This window comes from Streptopelia decaocto (genome assembly GCF_964273445.1).
Source record: "Streptopelia decaocto genome assembly, chromosome: 2".
In the NCBI taxonomy this organism is placed as follows: Eukaryota; Metazoa; Chordata; class Aves; order Columbiformes; family Columbidae; genus Streptopelia; species Streptopelia decaocto.
In genome coordinates this window covers 159,648,612-159,668,550 of record NC_138655.1, presented here as the reverse complement: position 1 = coordinate 159,668,550, position 19,939 = coordinate 159,648,612, and the positions used below count along the sequence as shown (strand labels likewise).

At 39.7% G+C, this 19,939-nt stretch overlaps 1 protein-coding gene across 1 annotated transcript; it reads right to left on the bottom strand.

Annotated features, from left to right (window-relative positions):
• Positions 1-217: 217 nt before the first annotated feature.
• On the bottom strand, positions 218-19,179 carry AQP1 (aquaporin 1 (Colton blood group)). Its single transcript, XM_082046237.1, has 4 exons — positions 18,692-19,179; positions 3,116-3,280; positions 2,640-2,720; positions 218-1,101 (listed from the first exon to the last, which is right to left on the bottom strand). Exons 1-4 carry the CDS (start codon positions 19,079-19,081, stop codon positions 922-924), a joined length of 816 nt encoding a protein of 271 aa, XP_081902363.1. The 5' UTR covers positions 19,082-19,179; the 3' UTR covers positions 218-921.
• Positions 19,180-19,939: the final 760 nt, after the last annotated feature.

Sequence of the window (19,939 nt, the reverse complement as noted above, 5' to 3'; positions counted from 1 at the left end):
CTTTTTTTTTTCTTTTCCTGATTTGTTTGAAAACATACGATTCAATTATGTAAGATGAACAAAAGCAGAGTAGTCACAGGAACAATCAGTTCCTGTTTACATATTGGAACTATGTTGGTCTTGTTGCCATGGTTACTACTCTCTAATTTGGTTTCTAGTTCTTCCCAGGAATTTATATGTATATAAAGGGTTTTTTGTTGTTGTTGTTGTTGTTGGTTTGTTGTTTTTTTTTTCCATATATTCTCTTTGCTTACAATGAGCTGGATTTAAGTTCAGGGAGAATGAAACTCTAGAAGATCTAAATGGATCCTAGGACTCTGGAAATTCTTGCCCTGCTTAACGTTTCTGGTCCTCTTTGTCAGACATTATCACCCGTTTAGAAAATTATGGATAATTCTATGTCACAAGTAATTTTTAGTGGCCTTTTCTTCCAAATAATGTTTTTGTGCAATGATTTGATTTAGTTTTTCACATGCATTGTTGACATTAGATACCAGGCTTGCATATTTGTATAAATATTTTTTCCAGCATAAGGCCCTCGTTATTGGTACAGATGGTTCTCTGTCCTTGGTATCAACTCTTTCAGGACACTGATCATTTAAACTACTTATCATTACTGAGTGATGTGCTAGGAGAAGCACGCATGCTAGATACACCAGAAAATTTGGTGGTGGTGAGGGATGGGTTAAATTTCAGCCCAATTTATTTAGCTCACATAAAACTGTCTAATGGTTTCTTGGCCTGAAGACTTTGTAATTGAAAAACCCCAGGTATAAAAATGTTATTAAGATTGGGGGTAAAAAATGGAAAACCATATTGAATTAAAAAAACAAAGTACTGCTTGCTGGTTTACAAAAAGTCTATAACACTGATAAAATCTTCAGAAACCAAAGTATTATTTCTTTTTTTCCTTGTGCTTCTTTATTTTGGCTTCATTTCAACCCGAGAGTTCATATCATCTCCTTCCAGATCATACTCTTCTACTTGGCCACTGGTCCACACCTTCATGCGGTCGGTCAGGTCGCTGCTTCTGGGGGCCAGGATGAAGTCGTAAATCAGGGCAGCACTGGCTCCTCCAATGATTGGGCCAACCCAGAAGATCTGAAACACAGTTCCAAGCCCAGTCAATATATCAGGTACTAATGCATTTGAAGCTGTTCTGAAAACCTTCTCTGAAGATTTTCTTCACAAAATTTGCAGTAAAAACATTAAAAATACAGTCTATCACCTGAATATTTACTTAACTGCATGGCAAGAAGCCAGGAATTTCTCACCATGAGTTGGCAATAGACCCAGAGATTAATAACTGTGACTATGTTGTCAAATCCTCATATTTAAAAATAGGTATATACTGGTAAAACTTCTCTCTTACTCAAGCTACATTTGACAGAGGGTTAAAAATTCTAAAAGCAATGAGTGCATTAGAGTCTATTCTCTTGTTAACTTTCAGTGACAGATGAATTAAAAAGTAATTCTTAGTGAGGACCTAATTAGGAGTTTAATTTGGTATTAGTTACTATTTAGCTGGAGATATTACTATAATTGTACTTGACTAATCACATAAGGCAAGCAAAGTTTGGAGGGAGAGGTGATAGAAGTATTTTAATAGACAGTTTGATTTTAATAGAAATAACAGATGATTTGAGGGGATTTGCAAGGCCAAAGAGTTCCTGAGTCTGAAAATATATTTTCTTCAACAGCATCAGTGGTTTAATAGGCTTTATAGCATATCTCTCCTTCTTTCGCTTTCTCTCTACAAAGGAAAATAATTTTTCTATGAAATCCTGAAAATACTAGCTACCAGCTAAGCTATATTATCTCAGTATCCCAATAAAGGTGTTTAAATACAAAATAATGGCAAAATTCCCCAGTGTCCTCTTTTTGTGTTTTACTCTTTAGATTAAAATGGCACCTGTATCCAAATGTTTCACAACCCATTGTACTAGCACTAAATTTCCGTGAATGCATATGCAAATGACTGCCAAGATATGAGAAGGAAAGCTGGAACAAGCTGCATTTTAAATATTCAAGAACACATGCTTGTTTAGGGCTTTTATGTTAGACTTCCTTATTGAGCTTTACTGAAATAAGTAAATTTTCACGTAGTTCCTCATTTTAAACACATTTGACCACAGGGAGTAATCTAAAATTTATAGTGTTTCCAGAGCACTTGTCCATGAAAACACATAAACAGACACTTAACTTTAAGAAGACTAACATTTTATTAGCTTCCAAACATTGGATGATCTATTTCCATTTATAAACCTCCTTAAGAACCTTCTTAAATTACGTTTTACCAGATTAAGCACTAGCACTTTACAAAATCCATTTAAACAAAGAATACCCTGTACAGGATTCTGTGCAATGAGGCTTTAATATTTAAAGCATTTGAAATAAATAAAAATAAAGTGAAATAACCAAAGAAAATCTGCTGTATTACTTTGAACATACACACTCAGCTTGAAGAGTTTGTGATGTCCTCAGGCTGGTCAGGAGTAAAAGGAGATTGTTTTTCTTAAATTAAATAGAAATGTCAACTCCTTGACTTGGTCCTAATGATATGTGTTTAAATCTTTCTGATCTTGTAGATTATGTGTATGCAGAGCCTCTTGTAAGCTAAACACATTTATTCAACTTACCCAGTGATTTTCAAAGTTGTTGGCAATCAGTGCTGAGCCAAAAGATCTGGCTGGGTTAATTCCACAACCGGTGTAGTCGATCTGGAAGGTGGAAAGAGAACCAGTGGTAAGGCATTGATGCACATGGGACATCTTTATTACAGAGGAGGGCAAGTGGGAGCGTGCAGCATGGTTCAGATGCTCACAACAGCTTCATTCAATCTACCCACTCTCAGAAAAAGGGAGAAAGACTTTTTGCCTTTTTTGTGCCACCCGGGAAACAGGTCCCACAACAGCAGCTCCTCCCAGATGTGCAACCTCATCAGTTATTGCCATATGATCCAATAAAGAAGGACCACACATATTGCAGAAATAAGGTCATTCTCTGAAGAAGAAAGAGAAGGAAGAAACTATCATCTGCCCATCATCTTCCTGCCTTCACTGGCCCATCCTGTGGTGGGACATTGCAGGTATCAACTGTGAGAGGTAAAACTTACAGCAAGAAGATGTCCCAAGGCAACAGAGAGACCGATGGCCAAGGGTGCTGATCCCGAGACATCATTCCTTCTCCGGTCTGTGGTGGCGAGGACACACAGCACCAGCTGGAAGGTAGCAATGATTTCGATACCTAGTCCTTGGCCAGCGTTGATTCCCTCTGAAAGCTGCATGGAAACAAGAAGGAAAACATCACTTGATATTCCTACCTGACTTCAACCAAAGTTACACAGGATCTGGTTTCTCAATAGGAAAACACAGACCTACACAGCCATTTCTGTTCTCAGGTTGCTTTTGCTTAACATGGAAAAAAAAAAAAACAAACCAAAGTGAACAGAAATCAGTTTTGAAACAGTCACTGCTAGGCATGATCAGCTTTTGCTGGTGATATAACATGGTTGCATGGTTGCTGCCAAAGTGAATGCTTGACCACTAGACACAATGAGAACATAATTGTTTTCTGTGTGAGAAACAAAAGAGCCAGAGATTTGCCTTCAATAGAGATTACCCATAGAAATGAACTGTGGTGCCTTGAGGCATTTATTCATTGCTTCTGTGAATGAGGATGCTGTGGTCATGTTAAACATTGCTCAACTCGCCTTTAGCAATAATTGTTAAGCAAACATGGACAGGAGCAGAAAGGGACAAACAGACAGTAAGAAATTGCATAGCTTTGGGTAGCTTGAAAATACATTTCTCTGCTATTGACAAGTAACATTAATCTTCTCCCACCACTACTTATTTTCTGTAATTTCTATATGAATTCTTCAAAACAGGGACTTCACATGGAAATGTCCCACAAAACACAACCTCTGTGGGTAGATTTCCACGTGAATATTGAGACACCTATGCTGTTATACAATTGAATCAAAACCTGCCTCTAATGTTATTTGAAATACTTCAAGATATCTATGGTGTTTATGTGGGACTGGCAGATGTAATACAAGTTCTACAGAAGACCAAAGGTGTCTAAAATGGCTCTAGAAGTTGATGTTTGGCAGTGTGTCTTTAACGTGGATAGGTAAGGAACATAGTCAATGGAGATCATTTGAGAGTCAACTGAATATCTCTTGTCGGTGTTTTCAACTTGAACGGAAACCTATCCAGTTTCTTTGGGAGCCAGAAAATAAAACATCCACAATTCATGAATCCTAAAAGCCTGATGGGGCAATTGTTTCAATGTCCTACTGAAGTAAAGCAGATTCTCTAGAAGAAACTCATACTGGCAGACATAGATATTCCAACCACATTACTAATAATGAATTCCGTTTCCTATTATTGTAAATGCTGTAGAACTTACCAAAACCGCGGTAATTCACAGAAATGGACATTATATAATAGAAATGCTGTCATATTTCAGGAGTACTGTTAGAAGCTTGTGCTTAATGAGAAACTGTGGATCTAAACCATTCAAAGTTATAAAAAGTTTGAATTCTTCTTCTAATTGCTATATTCAGTGGTATCTTAGACAAGACGAGCCTGTATCTGAGCTTAATAACTTGGTGTTAAGCAGAAGTAACTACTTTGCACGGATAGGATGAAACATGAGCTTGGACACATGCCAGCAAAACTGAGAATGTGAGTGACTCAGAGTAGGAAGCAAACTCTGCAAAGCTTCTGTTCAAGAATAGTGCTGTCAGTAGGTTATCCCATCTGTCATAGCCTCTGCATTAAGAATTGCTAGGTCAAACGTGACAACAGCATAATTAAATGTTATTATGACCTGTCCATAACAATGAGACTATGGGAAATCATGCTTTGAATATGTTTTTGTGGTTTTACGCCCTAATATTCCCCAAACTAATATTTGAATAACTTTAAAATTTAAAAGATGTTTAGCTGAACTCTTACACTTTCTACCTGTGCTCATCACTTTTCTTGTTTCTCCTCTGTCACAAAGCAGCACAATATCCAATTCCTAAGCACTGAAAAATATCATCTGAGTCTTCAGCCAGCAAAAATATGATAAGCTACATTAAAAAGAGTGAAAACATACTGATTTCTAAGACCTGCCAGTCTGAAGCATTAATAATATATTTTTACATCTTGTTCTTCAATATGCAGGACTGACATATAAAAAAGGCAATTGTATTGGAAAATAATTGAGTGGAATGCAGGTGCCCAAAAGTGAGCATGAAACTATATTCTCTTCTATCATAATACAACTGTTAAATCCCAGATAATCCAGATCTGAAGTGTGACACATTGATGTTAGTATTTGAAAAGGTCTTGGCATTTAAAACAAATATACACTGACCTACCATTAGTCTTTCGCTTTGTTTGAAGAGCTTCTATGAAAGAAGACAATAAGAGCAAAATTATGCCTTTAAAACCTGTGATAATTCTTATCTTTAAGAGGTGGAAATCATATTCTTCCTTTCTCTCCAGGAAAATACATCTTAAATCTGACGTGATTTGAGGTCATTCTCTCCGCTAATCAGCACTTATTGATGGGCTGTGTGGAGTTGAAGAAAACCTGGAAATATCATAGGAAACCTTTTGCTTTCCTCTAGCACATAATTTCACGCAGCCTGCTGGGGATGCAAGGTTCCACTGTGAGAGCAAGAATTCTGGGCCGTGTTCCAAAATGCTGTGAACCTTGGATGTTCTGGTTTGCTGTGGTCTGTGAATCTGTAGTATTTAAGTATAGTATCACAGGCATTCTGTATTTGCCTACTTGTAGGAGCAATAGTGTCACGACAGCAGCAGTGTGGACCCTCCAGGATACAGAGACACATGGAACAGCACGAGCCTTCACCACCCTAAACACATCCCAGCCAAAGCATAACACAGATAGTAGGAAGGTGCATTTCCTAGTATCAAGCTAAAATGTACATATCTATGTGTGTGTGTATAGTTATATTTATATTGCCCTTGGTCACAGTGGATTTGCAGGCATTACTCTGGTAACAATGCAATATGAAACGTTTTACACCTCTTGAATCTGCTGGTTTAAGCTCTTGACAGATGCAGGTAGGCACAGGCAACATGAGTTGGTTACCCTTTCATTGTATTTTCCATATGTTATGCAGATTTTTTGATGAAAGCTTGAATTTTTGTAGAATACCCACATCCAGAAGCTTCAGGCTTTCTAAAGCTTAATCGGAATCTAGTAGGAAGCATTCCTGTACATTACAGAGACCTGACTACTGAGACTGGCAATCAAAGAAAGGCAAAAATCAACCACTAGCTTTAGTATCTAGCATTCTGCTGCGGAGAATATCAAGAATATAAGGTGTCCATATCTCTGTTTCTTAAATAGATAGCATAATGTCTGCAAACATAAGACACAGTCACCTCTACTGTAGTGTTGGGTTGAAGGGGTCGTTTCCAGTGACCTGTACCCACACGGCAATGACTTTATTCCCTGAAATTGTAGGCTGCTTACCAGTGGTCACAAGAAGATGTGTGTATGTGGACTGACACTTTGTTTGCCCTTGATGTATCTGCGGGGAAATCTCTCACTGCTGCTCAATCCAATAACTCTCACATGTTCTGCATTTTAGATGATGTTCATTAAGGCAACAGAAAAAATGTCATAGATCAGGGAACTGCACAGTTATTCCCCAGGCTTTTCATACTTCAGGCTTTTGGGGTTTGAAGAATGAATTCAGTGTTTTAAGGAACCAATATGCTCTGAACAATTAGAATGAAACACACAAACCCACATTCATCTCCCATACAGTTTCTCACGCCATAGGAGTCAATTTAGACTTCTTTTTTTGTTCACATGAATTGTTCCACTAGATTTCATTTCTAAGTCACTGTTTTGACAGGAGAAGCACCAGAAACATACCCAAGAAATGGGTTACCTGAGAGTTACTGCATATATATGATCAGCTGAATCAATCTTGGCTGCCTTAAGCTGCATTGAGTAATTCGCTTTTGACTGTAATAGCACACGGATGACAAGCAGAAGCCTAAATATGCTTCTGTGAGCAGAATTCTATCACTAATATTTCTACCTGAGTTCACTGTGCATCTGAACAAGTTTCTGGGATAAAAATCCACTGGAATGCACTAAAGTTATAGGAAGCACATCTCAGAAAACTCCTGAGCTGTAACCAGTTGGAAGCTAAAGAAGCACTTGGGACATGCTGAACTCCTCTGTTTTACATCACTGGGAGTAGGGATGAGGTACAATACCTATCTCCCATTCAAAGATTAGTTTTATCTGCCGCTCCTGAACAACCTGGTTTGAATTCAGTGCTGACTCTGCTTTGAGCAAGACGTTGGACTAGAGACCTCCTGAGGTCCCATCCAACCTGAATCATCATATGAGATGTTGGTTCTTTGGAAAGGTTTTCCCAGTGGGAAAGTCCATGACAGAGTTGCCTGAATGCTACCATGTCTCAGCAGAGCTAATGTCGAAGAACAGCTGGTGACATATACAGATAGTGGAGCCACAGGTGGTGGATCCATCATTGTGAAGGTTCTACATAGATATAATCCATATTGGTGAGTGAGCCAAGAGACCTGTAATATAGTCAAATGACGACCATTAAACCAAAGAGTGAAATTAATAGAAAATCCTTATCTAGTCATGACCATGAGAGTAAGTACTTGAGATGAGCACCTGCTTTTTGGTCTTTGGACCAGTGACATTGCTTCCATTTCTCCACAACATCAGCCAGGAGATTGGAACTACAGAATCTTGTTTCTCAGGGGTGCCTTTAACTGCCATGTTTAGCTGACTGACTTCCACAGCTTCAAGCAGTAATGTGGGCAAACTACTAGTATATTTTTCCTTCCTTTTTTTTTTGCTTTTTCTTTTTTCTTTTTCTTTTCTTTTTGAGCAGGATATTTATTGGTTGTCTGCCTTCCGAAGAGAAATGGGGACAGGAAATTAAACTGGCCCAAGGTAAACCTAACTCTGTACTTCTCTAGTGGCTTCATATTTTTCTCATTAGGAGAAAAAGTGTATCAAATTCAAACCTGTTTCCTGTTATATGGATAAGACTGTTATGCAAGGTGGTTTCATCACGTGGTGTTATGCTCTATCTCATCGAACAAACCTTTAGCCATGGATTGTACCTTCTAGGGTCCAGATTGCTTTCATATAACAGGGATTAGTTTGTCATTGTTCTTGAAAAATGAGCGGCCTCTACAAATAAAGGAGTCTATTTTTCAGTAAGACAATGTAAATTTTCTCCATTCTTATGAAACACTTCATTGCAAGCCATGCAGGCTGATGTTTTTTTAGAGAAAGAAAGGCTAAGCCACAGCACTTTAGTGACACACAAAACATCACTGATGTCTGACTTCTCTCCTTTGCACATCCAAGCCATCCCCTAGGTAAAGCAGCTTTTGCAGAACCCAAGAAAGAACATGGCTGGCATATAATGAGAAGCATGTTGTGGACCGACTATGAAAGTATTACCTTTTATTAAAGTGTTAGGAGAAGAAATATGTTGTCCTGTCCACACAAACTGTAGCATTCTAAGGACCTGTGCTGCGATAAGCAATGTCTTCATATCACACAGACCTCTTTTCTTATATGATGAGGCTCTTAGGGACATGGTTTAGTGCCAGATTTAGGTTATGATTGGACTTGATCTTAAGGGTCTCTTACAGTCAAAATTATTTTATGATTCTATGAATTCAAATATACAGCTAAATTTTGCACCAGGACTGCTGTTTTCAGCATTCTATATTATTAGTTTATCTCTGCCATGGCAGACATTTTTTTCTTAAAGGAAGAGTTTGAGCATATTATTCAAGCAAATTTAAATTCATTTCCCTACTTATTTCACTGACTAACTATTCAGAAAAAAAGTCATCTCATGGTCTTACTGCATTTTCTTCCTCTGGCTTAAACTTCCCATCTTTGATTTCCCATATTTTTTTAAAAAAAGAAAACTCTTTAGTTTAAATGTTTCATGTCCTTTTCTTCATCCCTACACTGGAAATATCAATTATACTGCTTTATAGCAACTATAATTTAAGTGTTTAGCTGAGTAAAGTTCTTTAATGCAACCTTCTTCAAATGTAAGTAATTAATCTCCCAGTTTCCGTTAGAATCATCTTCCACTCTCCTGCCTCTCATTTTGTCTGATTCTTCTCACTCTTTCATGTCATAAAAATAACTTAATAAATTCCATCTTGATAACATACCTTTCTTCTGCTGGAAGTCTTTCCCAGATCTCCGTAGCTATGACACTTCCTTTAACTCACAGTCAAAATTTATTCAGAGACTTTATTCCCAGCTATTTAACTACATTTATTCTCTTCTCTCCTTGCTATTTAACAGTGTCTGGGTTTCTATACTCATTATTTGAGTGGCAGAGATTCGGAGAGTAAAATAGACTAATTTCTTTAGTAAGTAGAGGCAGGCAAAGATCTAAAGAGTTTCACTTAAAATATATATGACTGGAGAACTCTGAAGAAGCTGCTTATGAGGCAAAGAATTAGCTTTGGATTGTATCCTAGATCAACAATAGAAGCATTCAGCAGAACCTAGGGACAAAACATATTGTCCTCTGCTAGATTATCCTTCCTATAAATACAGCCTTAAGAGCTCTAAAGGGGACTCATTCAATTCCCAAGAGACAAATCATATTTTCCATTCTCTGGACAGCAGACACCCTCCAGGAACAGGACTAACCTCTCTCCTCCCACCCTGTCTTCAGGCTGATGAGAAACCAGCCAGGGCTTTGTGTTGCAGCAGCTTGGGATGCCATAAAGAGTGATGGTTTCATTTATATTAAACCAGAGCACAGAAAGTTTACATGTGAGGCCAGTGACAGACAGTAAAGTAAATTACTCTATAGGCCTTCCATTTAGCACAGCTAGAGATAGACCATTTGTCTCATTTACACTTTTGCTTTTTGATGTGCCTGTGGGAAAGTTGCTTTGTGGAAACTTTTTTTTTCCAATCTTGCTGCTGAGAAATAAACAACTTCTATTCAGAGGATGAGGAATAGTGGGCTGTTTTGTTTTGTTTTGTTTTGTTTTGTTTTTCTTTACCCAGCAAAACCCATGTAAGTGGTTCATTTTCCGTAACACTTCTGAAGCACTCATTTATACCACAGAGCTATTTCTGACCCGGTATTATCAGCCTAGAAGGAGATGGTCTTTCAATGGAGAATTTTGGGCATATGTGAATTTCAAGCTTAATCAAATCTTCCTTTCTATGTTTTCACTGGAATAACTGGCTGGATTTGCAGAAACAATAAATTATGGTTGTTGGCAATTGTGCTGAAACAATATTCATTTTATACTTCTAGACCAACGCTCCAGAAAACCTGTGAAGTTTTCAAACTTTCCAAGTTTGAGGTAGTTCACAAAGTCAGCCTTGTGCAGAACATTGAAGATTTGGCATTTCCATGGGGAGAAAAAAACAGATTTTTCAAGAATTAGGGGAACAATTCCAACTCCTTCAATTCTCCACCTTGTTCATCAAGCAAGAAGTCTTATCAAAGGAAGCAAAAGGAGCCAAACTAGACTTTATTAATTCCCCAGTCCAAATGTAGTCATGATTAACTTCAGGAGAAGCGTGTATATCTGTAAGGAAACCTGTGCCACAGTTCTGCTTTGAAAGCATTCATCGACTTCACTTGGCACAGAATTAGTGTCAAGGTCCTGGAAAAGTTTGGTTCTCTGTGGGGTTTCTCAGTGATTCCTGGAGAGGGGATGCACAGGGCTCTACCAGGAAAGTACACAGAGGGTTTCTTTGCCCTTTTCTAGTTCTCAAATGCCAAAAGATAAACTCCCTGCAGAGATTTCAGAACTCATCTCTGCCCTCCTGCTGTTTATGGAGATTCCTCCAGGATGCCTGTCAAGTCCTGTAGATTTGATTTAACAGGTTAATGCTGTGCCTTAGCCTCAGATCTCACTGACTTCAGTAGAGTTGCAGCACTTAAACACCAGCATTAGCTTTGGCTCTGCATGCCAGAAACAGCAGTGCTTTCCCATTAGGTTGCACGTTAATAAATACACGAACCACATGTTGCTCCCAGCCAGGTCAGAAAAACCTCCAGGAGGCATATACTTTGGTATTAATATTAATCTGGAGGTACTAAGGATCAAAGCCACAGACCGTGATGTCTCATTGTGCCAGGTACCGCATCAGCCCACAATGAAAATTGTGCCCCTATCTCCACATACTTAAAATAAAGAGACAACAGTTTAAAGACAGGGAAATAGAGCAACTGGGAAATGCAGACACATAGCATACGTGCAGTTTGCTACCTATGAAACTGAGCTCAAGCACAACAGTTTGATCTGATTTCCATAACTCTGGAATGGAGAATTTTCTAAGAATGAAGATTTCTTTGACATTTTCAATTGGGATACCAGATAAAGATCTCTCTGTTATTGAATTCTCTCAATTAAGCCAGAGAATGGACAAATAAGCAAAAATGTACTACTGCTCTAAAGAAAACAGGCAATTTCCTCTTGAGGCAAACAGGAAATTTTTCAAGGGCTATTTTGTCTTCCCTTGGTACTTATGATGTGGTTTAGTATCCTTGCTTTAAAAATGCTTTGCTTAAAGGTAGATATATACAGTCCAGATAGTGATATATTTTTTTAGGATTCCCTGATTAAAGAAATGTCACTCTTGCTTCACCTGAAGGTTCCAAAAATCTGCTGAAGTACATGATCCCTGCTATAATATCTTATATGTTGTTTTTACTATTGCATCAATCTAACCAGAAGAGATCTATAATATTCATTCTCATGTTTACTGTTGAAATTTCCATTTGTTCTCAGACTGTTGCTCTTTCCATGTCAGATCTTGATTTAGAATCAACACCCACTAATAAATATTTTACTTTAAACGTCTAGTTAATTTAAATTAGGCAATGAAATTTGAGTTTACCTTATCTGAAGAATCTTTCTGTCTCTCAGTCTATCTGTCTCTGGTGTGTGAGTGTATGTGTGGAGGTGTGAAGATATGTACACACGAAAAATGCAGATACATATGTCTTAATATAGAGAATGGTAAGGAAGGAAAATAATTTTAGCTGTTTATTCACCTGGCAGGAATGGTGGTGGCAAAATTAATTTCCTTGTTTCATACTTAATCCTATTCAGTTTGACAGCTGATCAAACACCATTTGAATTACAATATTAACCAATTTACCAAATGTATTATGTTTTCCAATCTACCAAATAAATAACGTTTTTAGGTCTATTGCAACATTATTTTATAACCCTTTGTACACCCTTTTCTATCATTTCTATTTGAAGAAGACCTTTAATCTGGGGCTTGCAGAACATTTTTCAGACAATGCACTAGTCATCCTTGGATCTTCAGGACATAGAAACAGGCCATGGTATAAAACTCCCTTGAACCCTTCTGCTCTAGCACCAAAAGACTGATGTGCAGGTGAACAATCACTGAGGGCCTCGCCTTGTCCCAGAAATGTCCATGTTGCATCCCTGCTCGCTCCCTGCCAAAACTTCAGGGTACGGCTACATTATTATAGAAACACTAAGCAAATCATCACGGAAATGGAAATAAGAAATAACTTCTGAGCACAGAGATAAGAGTTAGATCTATAAGCCCAGTTCTCCTCAAATGTTCTGGAGGATGGGCGATAACCGTCAGGTTTACATGTCTAGCCCAGATGTTTCTGCTGTCACTGTGTGAACACATTAGAAAGTGAGCAAGACTATGGCCAGTTTTGAGCAGGTGCCTTTCCTGTGTTCCACCTCCCCGGCCTCATGCAATTCAATACAATGCTGGCATGCCATAAAAGACTGCTGCTGCAAAATTGAAATTGAATAATGAGCTATTGTTGTGGTGCTCTTTGTTGAGAAATAAAAATCCCGGAACAATCTCATGTACAGGAACCATTTTCGCTCACTCTAAAAGTGCAGTGACTTCTGGTCCCTTGTAGAAGGTCGAGTCCTTAAGCACGCAGATGTTCCAGCACAGGCAAGGTTGGCGGGAGAATTCTACATTGGATGGAAAACATAGAGAGCAGAGGGACAAGGAGAACAAAACTCATCGTATCGAAACCTGAGAAAGGTGCAGTATATAATCTGCACTAAGAAAAGTCCTCCAAGGAACTTTAATAAGTGCTGGAGGTCAGGAGCTCAGCTGCATGTCTTGTCCATCCAGCGACACCTCTGGAGCTGCAATTTTCCATATTGACTCAGAGGAAAAGCAACATCATTACTCAGTTGTCCACTCACACTGTCAAGCTCTCAGTTTATTTTGGAAGTTCTTCCAACGCAACCCGGCTTTGTTTAATTTGAGGCTGGAGGAGAACAGACTCATAGGGTGGGGGCACAAAGAGAGAGGGAAACACAAGGTAAACAATGAGTCATCAAGGCCAATCATACAAGTCCCGCTCCCCATGGTCAGAGGGCCACCACGAATACACTGGTTTGGACCCAATGTGGGGAGTCTGGTGATTCCTGTTCACGATTCCCTCTGAGGCAACTTTCAAAAAGATAGAAATGTTAAGTGAGGGATATCAGGATTAAAAAAATTATTTAAAAAATCATTTCCGAACCACACACACACCCCATTAAAAACTGAACGGCTAGTCTCAACTTTATGAAAGGGAGCTCCCAGTGTGGGGACAATTTTACATTTGCACTAGAGGTCTCTGTGCCTTGGAAATTTATCATGAGAAAAGTCACCAGCACTGAAGTCCCACAGGTAAGATAATAGACCTGCAGAGGCTAAGTATCTGTACACTGTACGCTCCATCCTATGCTCCAGTGTCCTGGAAACAAGAGATTGTTCAGCCTTCATTTTTCCCAGGTAATAGACCAAAGCTATAGGTGGATGACACATAAAGAGCAGAGGAAAAAAACAAACCAAAACAAAAACATCTCCAGCATAGGGGTTCAAAGCTTCTCTGCTGCTGTTACTTATAGAAAGGGGACTAATTCTTTAGTGTGACTTTGCTGAGAGTGGAAGGTATCTCAAAGTACCAGATATTGCCTTGGGACGAAGAATTAGGACAGAAAAAGGCTCCTTTCTCCATGTCTTTGAGAAAGAATTTGGAGTTGGCTGCTGTATATTTATCACCAGAGGGCATTGCATCCTTATGTGCAGCAGTTCTGCCCCAGCTGATCCAGCTTTGGGACACCATCCTGAGCAGTAAATGGCAGAGGCACAGCCGAGAACACTGGAAATCCAAAGGGTGTTCCAGAAACAGGTGACTTTCCATGCTCCAGGAGTGGCATCTATATGACTGTTCACCTGCCTTAAGAAAACACTCCAGACCTCTGAATCCACCAACCACAGACCTCGTCTGGCTTTTCCAGAAAGTTCTTCAGTTGCACAAACATTTTTCAGTACACTGACTTTTTTTTTTTAAACCAAGTCCTTATATTTGTTATTCCTGGTTGTTTTTCTTTTCTCTTTATCTGCCTTGAGCAACAGTATCTTCAGGTCTGTTTTCCTTGCCTATAATTTTTGATCCACTTCTAACTTTAAAAGAAAATATTTGTTTTATAACCTTCAAGGCAGAGTTTTCAAATAGCTTTCAAATTGTAGCCTCAAGACTTAGGAGGCACATTTCCTGGCACTCTGCTCAGTATGCTAATATACGGAAATTATGAAATTGTAAAGCGGTGTCTGCATTTTTTACAAATTCTGATTACTTTCATTTAAAAAAAAAAACAAACACACAAACCAAAACAAAAACAATAACATACACAAAAAACTGAGCTAAAGAAATTTTTCAGCATGCTTTTAAAAGCTTGATGAAAGTTCTCGAGGTAATCATTGCTGAGCTACAAATATTGTATTACCGTACAGTACAGAAGTCTCCTCTCACCCGCCTTTCCTGCCTGAGCTCTTTACTGGTCATTAACTGCCCATGATGAATAGTTTCTTCCATTATCCAAACTACAGATCTGTCCTCACTAGACAATAGTCAGATATGCTGGCAGATGAGTGCATTTTGGATTAGGTATTCTCTATTCTTATAGCTTTACCCAATGGAAATTTGCAGCATGTAGTAATCCAATTGCCAAAAAAAGATACAACATGATGTAAGGAAAAATATTTAAATTTTTAGAACAAACACACTGCATACTCCTCTTTCAGCTTTTCCAATTCTAAAAGTTTTTACTGTGGCACCCACACCAGTACTAAAATCCATGGGAAGTAAAGCGCCTTAAAATGATTTGGTAATCTAAATGCATCTCTGAATATTGCCCAGAATGTCTTGCTCAGAACCAGTCAAAATAACTAAAAATATTTCCATTGACTTCATTAAAGTTTGGATCAAAATGATCACATGTGACTGTTTTGCTTGTCTTGGTATAAAACAGACCTTAATATTGAACATGTTAAAGGAGTATCCTGCTTTTTCTTTCTCCCTTCCTTCTCTTCAGCCTTGCACCTTCCATGGCTGTTTTTTGTGCTCCATTTTCTTGTGTTTCCCTTTGGGCAACAAAAAAGGGACAGATTCATCCAACTCCTTTTTGGGTACTTAATAGATGTACCAAACCTGAAGCCTCATCATGCCAAAATAGAGCTGGCTCTCTCCGGAGGATAACTCAATGGATCTAAAGGCTGAAGTACCTCCCGTTGTCTCTCCTTCTTATAAACTAGAGAGGAACCTATGGAAGTGGGTTCCTCACTTGGTCCCTCAGTGAGAGACCTACAGCTGGGCAGGATAAATCTAAGTTCAGGCATTCAACCCCACCCAGTATCCACTGGGGACACTGGATAGTCACTGACTTCATTAAACTGCCCCCACCACATATTTTCCTGTAAAAAACAGCCCTCCAAGAGCACGAGAGAGACAGAACAGAGGACACAGTCATGCACAACCAAGCCTTCCCAGCCTTGTCAAACAAACAGCACTCCCTTTCTTTCTCTTCTTTCTCTCCATAGTGAATCTACACCTCATTTTCCACAGGAAGGGCAGGAAGACAAAGCAGCTGGCAGGGATTCTAGCTCTGTCTTTCTCCTCCTTCTCCTCAGGTTAAAAATCAAAGGCATAAAAGCAAATCTCTGTGGTTTGTCCTTATCATCTGTTTGCTGAAGGAGGCAGCGTGCTTGTGATGCTGGGCCGTGGTTTCAGGATATGCCCCATTGTAATCGACTGTGCACAAGGACAGACCTTCTTCCATCTTCCCAGCACTGGGGTCAGACCCAGATTCCCCCTCAGCCCTCCCCAGATAGTCCCAGCTTGTCAGTGGGAAATGAATGGATTTGCTTTCCTCACTAGTTCCTTTTTGCAAGGGAGAAGAACAGCTGCTGCCTTCCCTAACCCTTGGGAGGTCTCCCCACTGTTCCTCTAGCCAAAACATTTATAACTGGATGAGAAAGAGAAAATAATAAAAAAAAAAAAAAATCAAAATTTTGAGTATTTGACAACAAAAAGAACTGAGACTGGGGCTTTTCTCAGTGTTTAGGAACCATTTTATCCATTCATTTGTGCACAGAAAGTGTTGCCAGATTTGTAAAACCAGCATAATGGAGACTTGCACTATCCATTTTCACCTACAGTGTATTTGATGGCCTTGAAAATGATGGTTTTGATTATATTCCAGAGAGCTTCCTGGAGGGGAAACAAGGCTTCCACCCTAACATGCAGTTTTTGAGATTCATGAAGTGGTCTCCTAAGCTTACTAAAACCAGTGACTGTATTGATCTTTCCTAATTTTCCTGATCTTTCCATCTGTGCCCATAGGCAATTCTCTTCTCGGATGTCCTTGTGCAGAGCTCTGAATTATATCTTTGTAGCTCGGAGAGTTACTGGCTGAGGAGCAAGTAGAGTCTGGGGTGATCGTTTACACCCTCTTTATAAATGGACAATTTCAGGGTTTTTGGATAAAGGAAGGAGCCAGCTGTAAGCATTTTGTGGCAAGCAAAAGGGGAAAACCAAACAGAAGTGCTACTTAAACCAGACCTCCCATGTTTAATGGCAGTTGGACCTCTCGAGGAAACCACTCGGGCGGATACCCTGTCCCGTGTGGTTGAGCAGTTCCCTCTGCCAGTGGTTTCAGAGGAAAAGATCACATATCACACACACAGCCAGAGCCTTCTGGAGTTAATAAAATGATTCACTCTTCTTCCCCAAAATGTTTTGGATTCACCTAGCAAAATTTCCAGAACGGTGGCACGATAGAACACCTGTGGGCACCAGGCTGTAAGTAGTCAACCCACAGAGTGACACAAGGGAAGATGATTTTAAGATGCTCATGAATCACTTTATTAATATCAGATTTTATTCTGTTTTCAAAAGCTGCTTAATTTTTTTGAATCAACTGTAACGCCGCAGCGTGCAACAGCTTTACTTTATTTGCTAATTTAACTTTTTTGTTTCTTTCTTCCCCTTTTGCCTAAATGATTTCTGAAGAGATATTGCAGCTTTATGTCCCAAATACCCTTGCAATTTCTAATTGGCATAAGATTTCAAGTAGTCTCAAGTTTCAAACTGCACTCAGAAATATTCTGAAAGAAAGCGGCCATAGAAAAAAATGTGAAATACTTGTTTTTAGCAGAATCTGGTGAAATAAGTGACTAGAAGGGAATTTCTATTTATAGTACTCTGTGTACTGCTGTGGCTGTAGGACTGCCTCTGACAGTGGGATGATTTCACATTTAAAAGCATATCTATCATTTTTTCTCCTGTTTTCGTACAACAACACAGTAAAATGTCAACATTTGGAGGAGGAGGAGCTGCAGCCAGGCAGTTTTTATGAAGTGTGATGGTCAATAGCTGTGAGCACCTGGCTGGGATGGGGCTGAAACCCACACCCCTGTGAAATACAGCTGCCTGACAACTTTCTCCGGTCTACACCTGAGAATTCAAGAGTTTTCCTATTTTTGCACAGCAAAGGGGGGAACACACTGACAGTGCAGCTGGGATTCTGTGTCAGGCAGGATCTGAGCACTCTGCCTAGTGCAACAGGTAGTGCTCACACTTTTGGTGGTATGGTTTCTCTAGCTACACATTTCTCACTGCTCCCATAGGTTTTCATTGCAGTCACCATCAGGTTACACAAACAGTTAATTAGATATTGAACCACACTCACAGAAGCAAAACCAACATTGTTATATGCACATTAACCATCAGGTTACCTGAGACCATCAGAATCACTTGAACATGCAACTATCAGTGATATCAATGTTAATCTGGTGTCAGAAGGCACCTTTCAGTAACTTGGATGTACAAAATCGAACATAAGCAAAACTGGTCATAGAATGTCCTCGGTTGGAAGTGACCCATAAGGATCGAGTCCAACTCCTGTCCCTGCACAGGACAACCCCACAGTTCACAACATGTGTCTGAGGGTGTTGTCCAGTCTCTTCTTGAACAGTGTCAGGCTTGGGGCCGTGACACCTCCCTGAGGAGCCTGTTCCAGTGCTACACCATGACCACAATGTCCTAAAGCTCTGGAAAGCAAGTGGGGAGGAAGGACAGTTCCCTGTGACACAGACCAACCCTGGCAATCAGTCAAGATTGGATCCCCTGCTACAATAAACATTTGGCTGCCTGAGGTCACCATCACCACCACCACCCACCCAACACAAAAACATAGGTTACAGGTGTTACATTTCTACTTAAAAATAAATAAACAAACAAACAAACAAACAAATAAATAAGGACGAATTAGGAGTTTCTACGGAGGAATTAGAAGTTTCTACTTACAGAGTTGAGCCCCAGGAGGTTGTTTGGGAGAGAAGAGGTGACTCCTGACAGAATAGCTGTGGCCACCACTGCCCCCAGGCACTGGGCAATGATGTACATGAGCGCCTTGAAGATGCTGATCTGGCAGCTCAGCAGGAGGCCCAGGGTGACAGCCGGGTTCAGGTGTGCACCGCTGATGTGGCCCACGCTCTGTGCCATGGTAGCGATGGATAACCCAAAAGCCAGCGAAACCTTCACGTTGTCCTGAGACCTTGTGGATGTTTTGTTGCCCACCACTGGGAAGCTAAAACCCAGAGCCGAGCCAATGCTGATAAAAATAAAAAGGCTCATGGCAAGGAACTCAGCCACCACTGCCCTCCAGAAGATTTTCTTTTTGAATTCACTAGCCATCTTTCCTCTCTCTCCCCTCCTCACTTTCCCTTCTCCCTCTCTCCCTTCTCTTGCCTGATATTTTTCCTTTGAGGTCTGTACAGAAATCTAGAGAAAAAATACAGTCCCTGGATTATTTATAGGGTTTTGGGTGGTCTGTAGGAGGGAAGGGGTGTTGCACAAAAGGAGGAAAGAACGTCTACATAGATGCTGACTGCTAGATTGATGTAAGGCACTGTATGCCTGCCAAAGTTTTTTCTTCCTTTTTTTTTTTTTCCTTTCCCCTCCCTTAACAGCGTTCGATCTCTGCTGCCGTTTTTAAGAGGCTTTTTAAGATTCTTCGACAAGTCTTTAGGAGCACCGCAGGAATTTTACCCTCACTTCTTTAACTCCTGTATCATCACTGAGCACAGGGTTTGGAATGAAAACTTTTTACGGGATTTCTGTCTCAAGCTGGACTGAAACAAAAAAAAGCAAAGTTATCTGTCCAGGCTGGTAAGTTATTCACGCTCAGCTCCACCGGCGGCAGATAACATCCGAAAGTAGTAAATAAACGTGACAACTAAATCCACACTCTAGATACTGAAGTAGCGCTGTTTTATTTGAAAACAGGTAGAAATGGCTCTTTTGCTGGCTCCGCGGGGGTCGTGTTTCTGATGCCAAGCCTAACGGCTTTGCAGACAAACACATGTATTTACACAGGCTCACATAAGCTGGTGTTAACTGATGAATGGTAGGGATCGGTTTTAATCTCTGCGACCACCGTGTAAATCTGACATAACACTGCAAGTAAGCTGGAAGCTTTGTATGGATGCAGTTTGGATGTTAAAGGGCAGATTTGTGGGTTTGTTTTGGTTTGGTTTGGTTTTGTTTGGTTTG

Bases quoted from the DNA above. Each gene is read 5' to 3' on its own strand.
- AQP1 (XM_082046237.1), bottom strand. From the start codon at position 19,081: ATGGCTAGTGAATTCAAAAAGAAAATCTTCTGGAGGGCAGTGGTGGCT. The intron at 3,281-18,691 runs GTAAGTAGAAAC...GTTTCCATGCAG, and splicing joins ACCTCCTGGGGCTCAACTCT to CTTTCAGAGGGAATCAACGC. The intron at 1,102-2,639 runs GTAAGTTGAATA...ACTGTGTTTCAG, and splicing joins ACAACTTTGAAAATCACTGG to ATCTTCTGGGTTGGCCCAAT.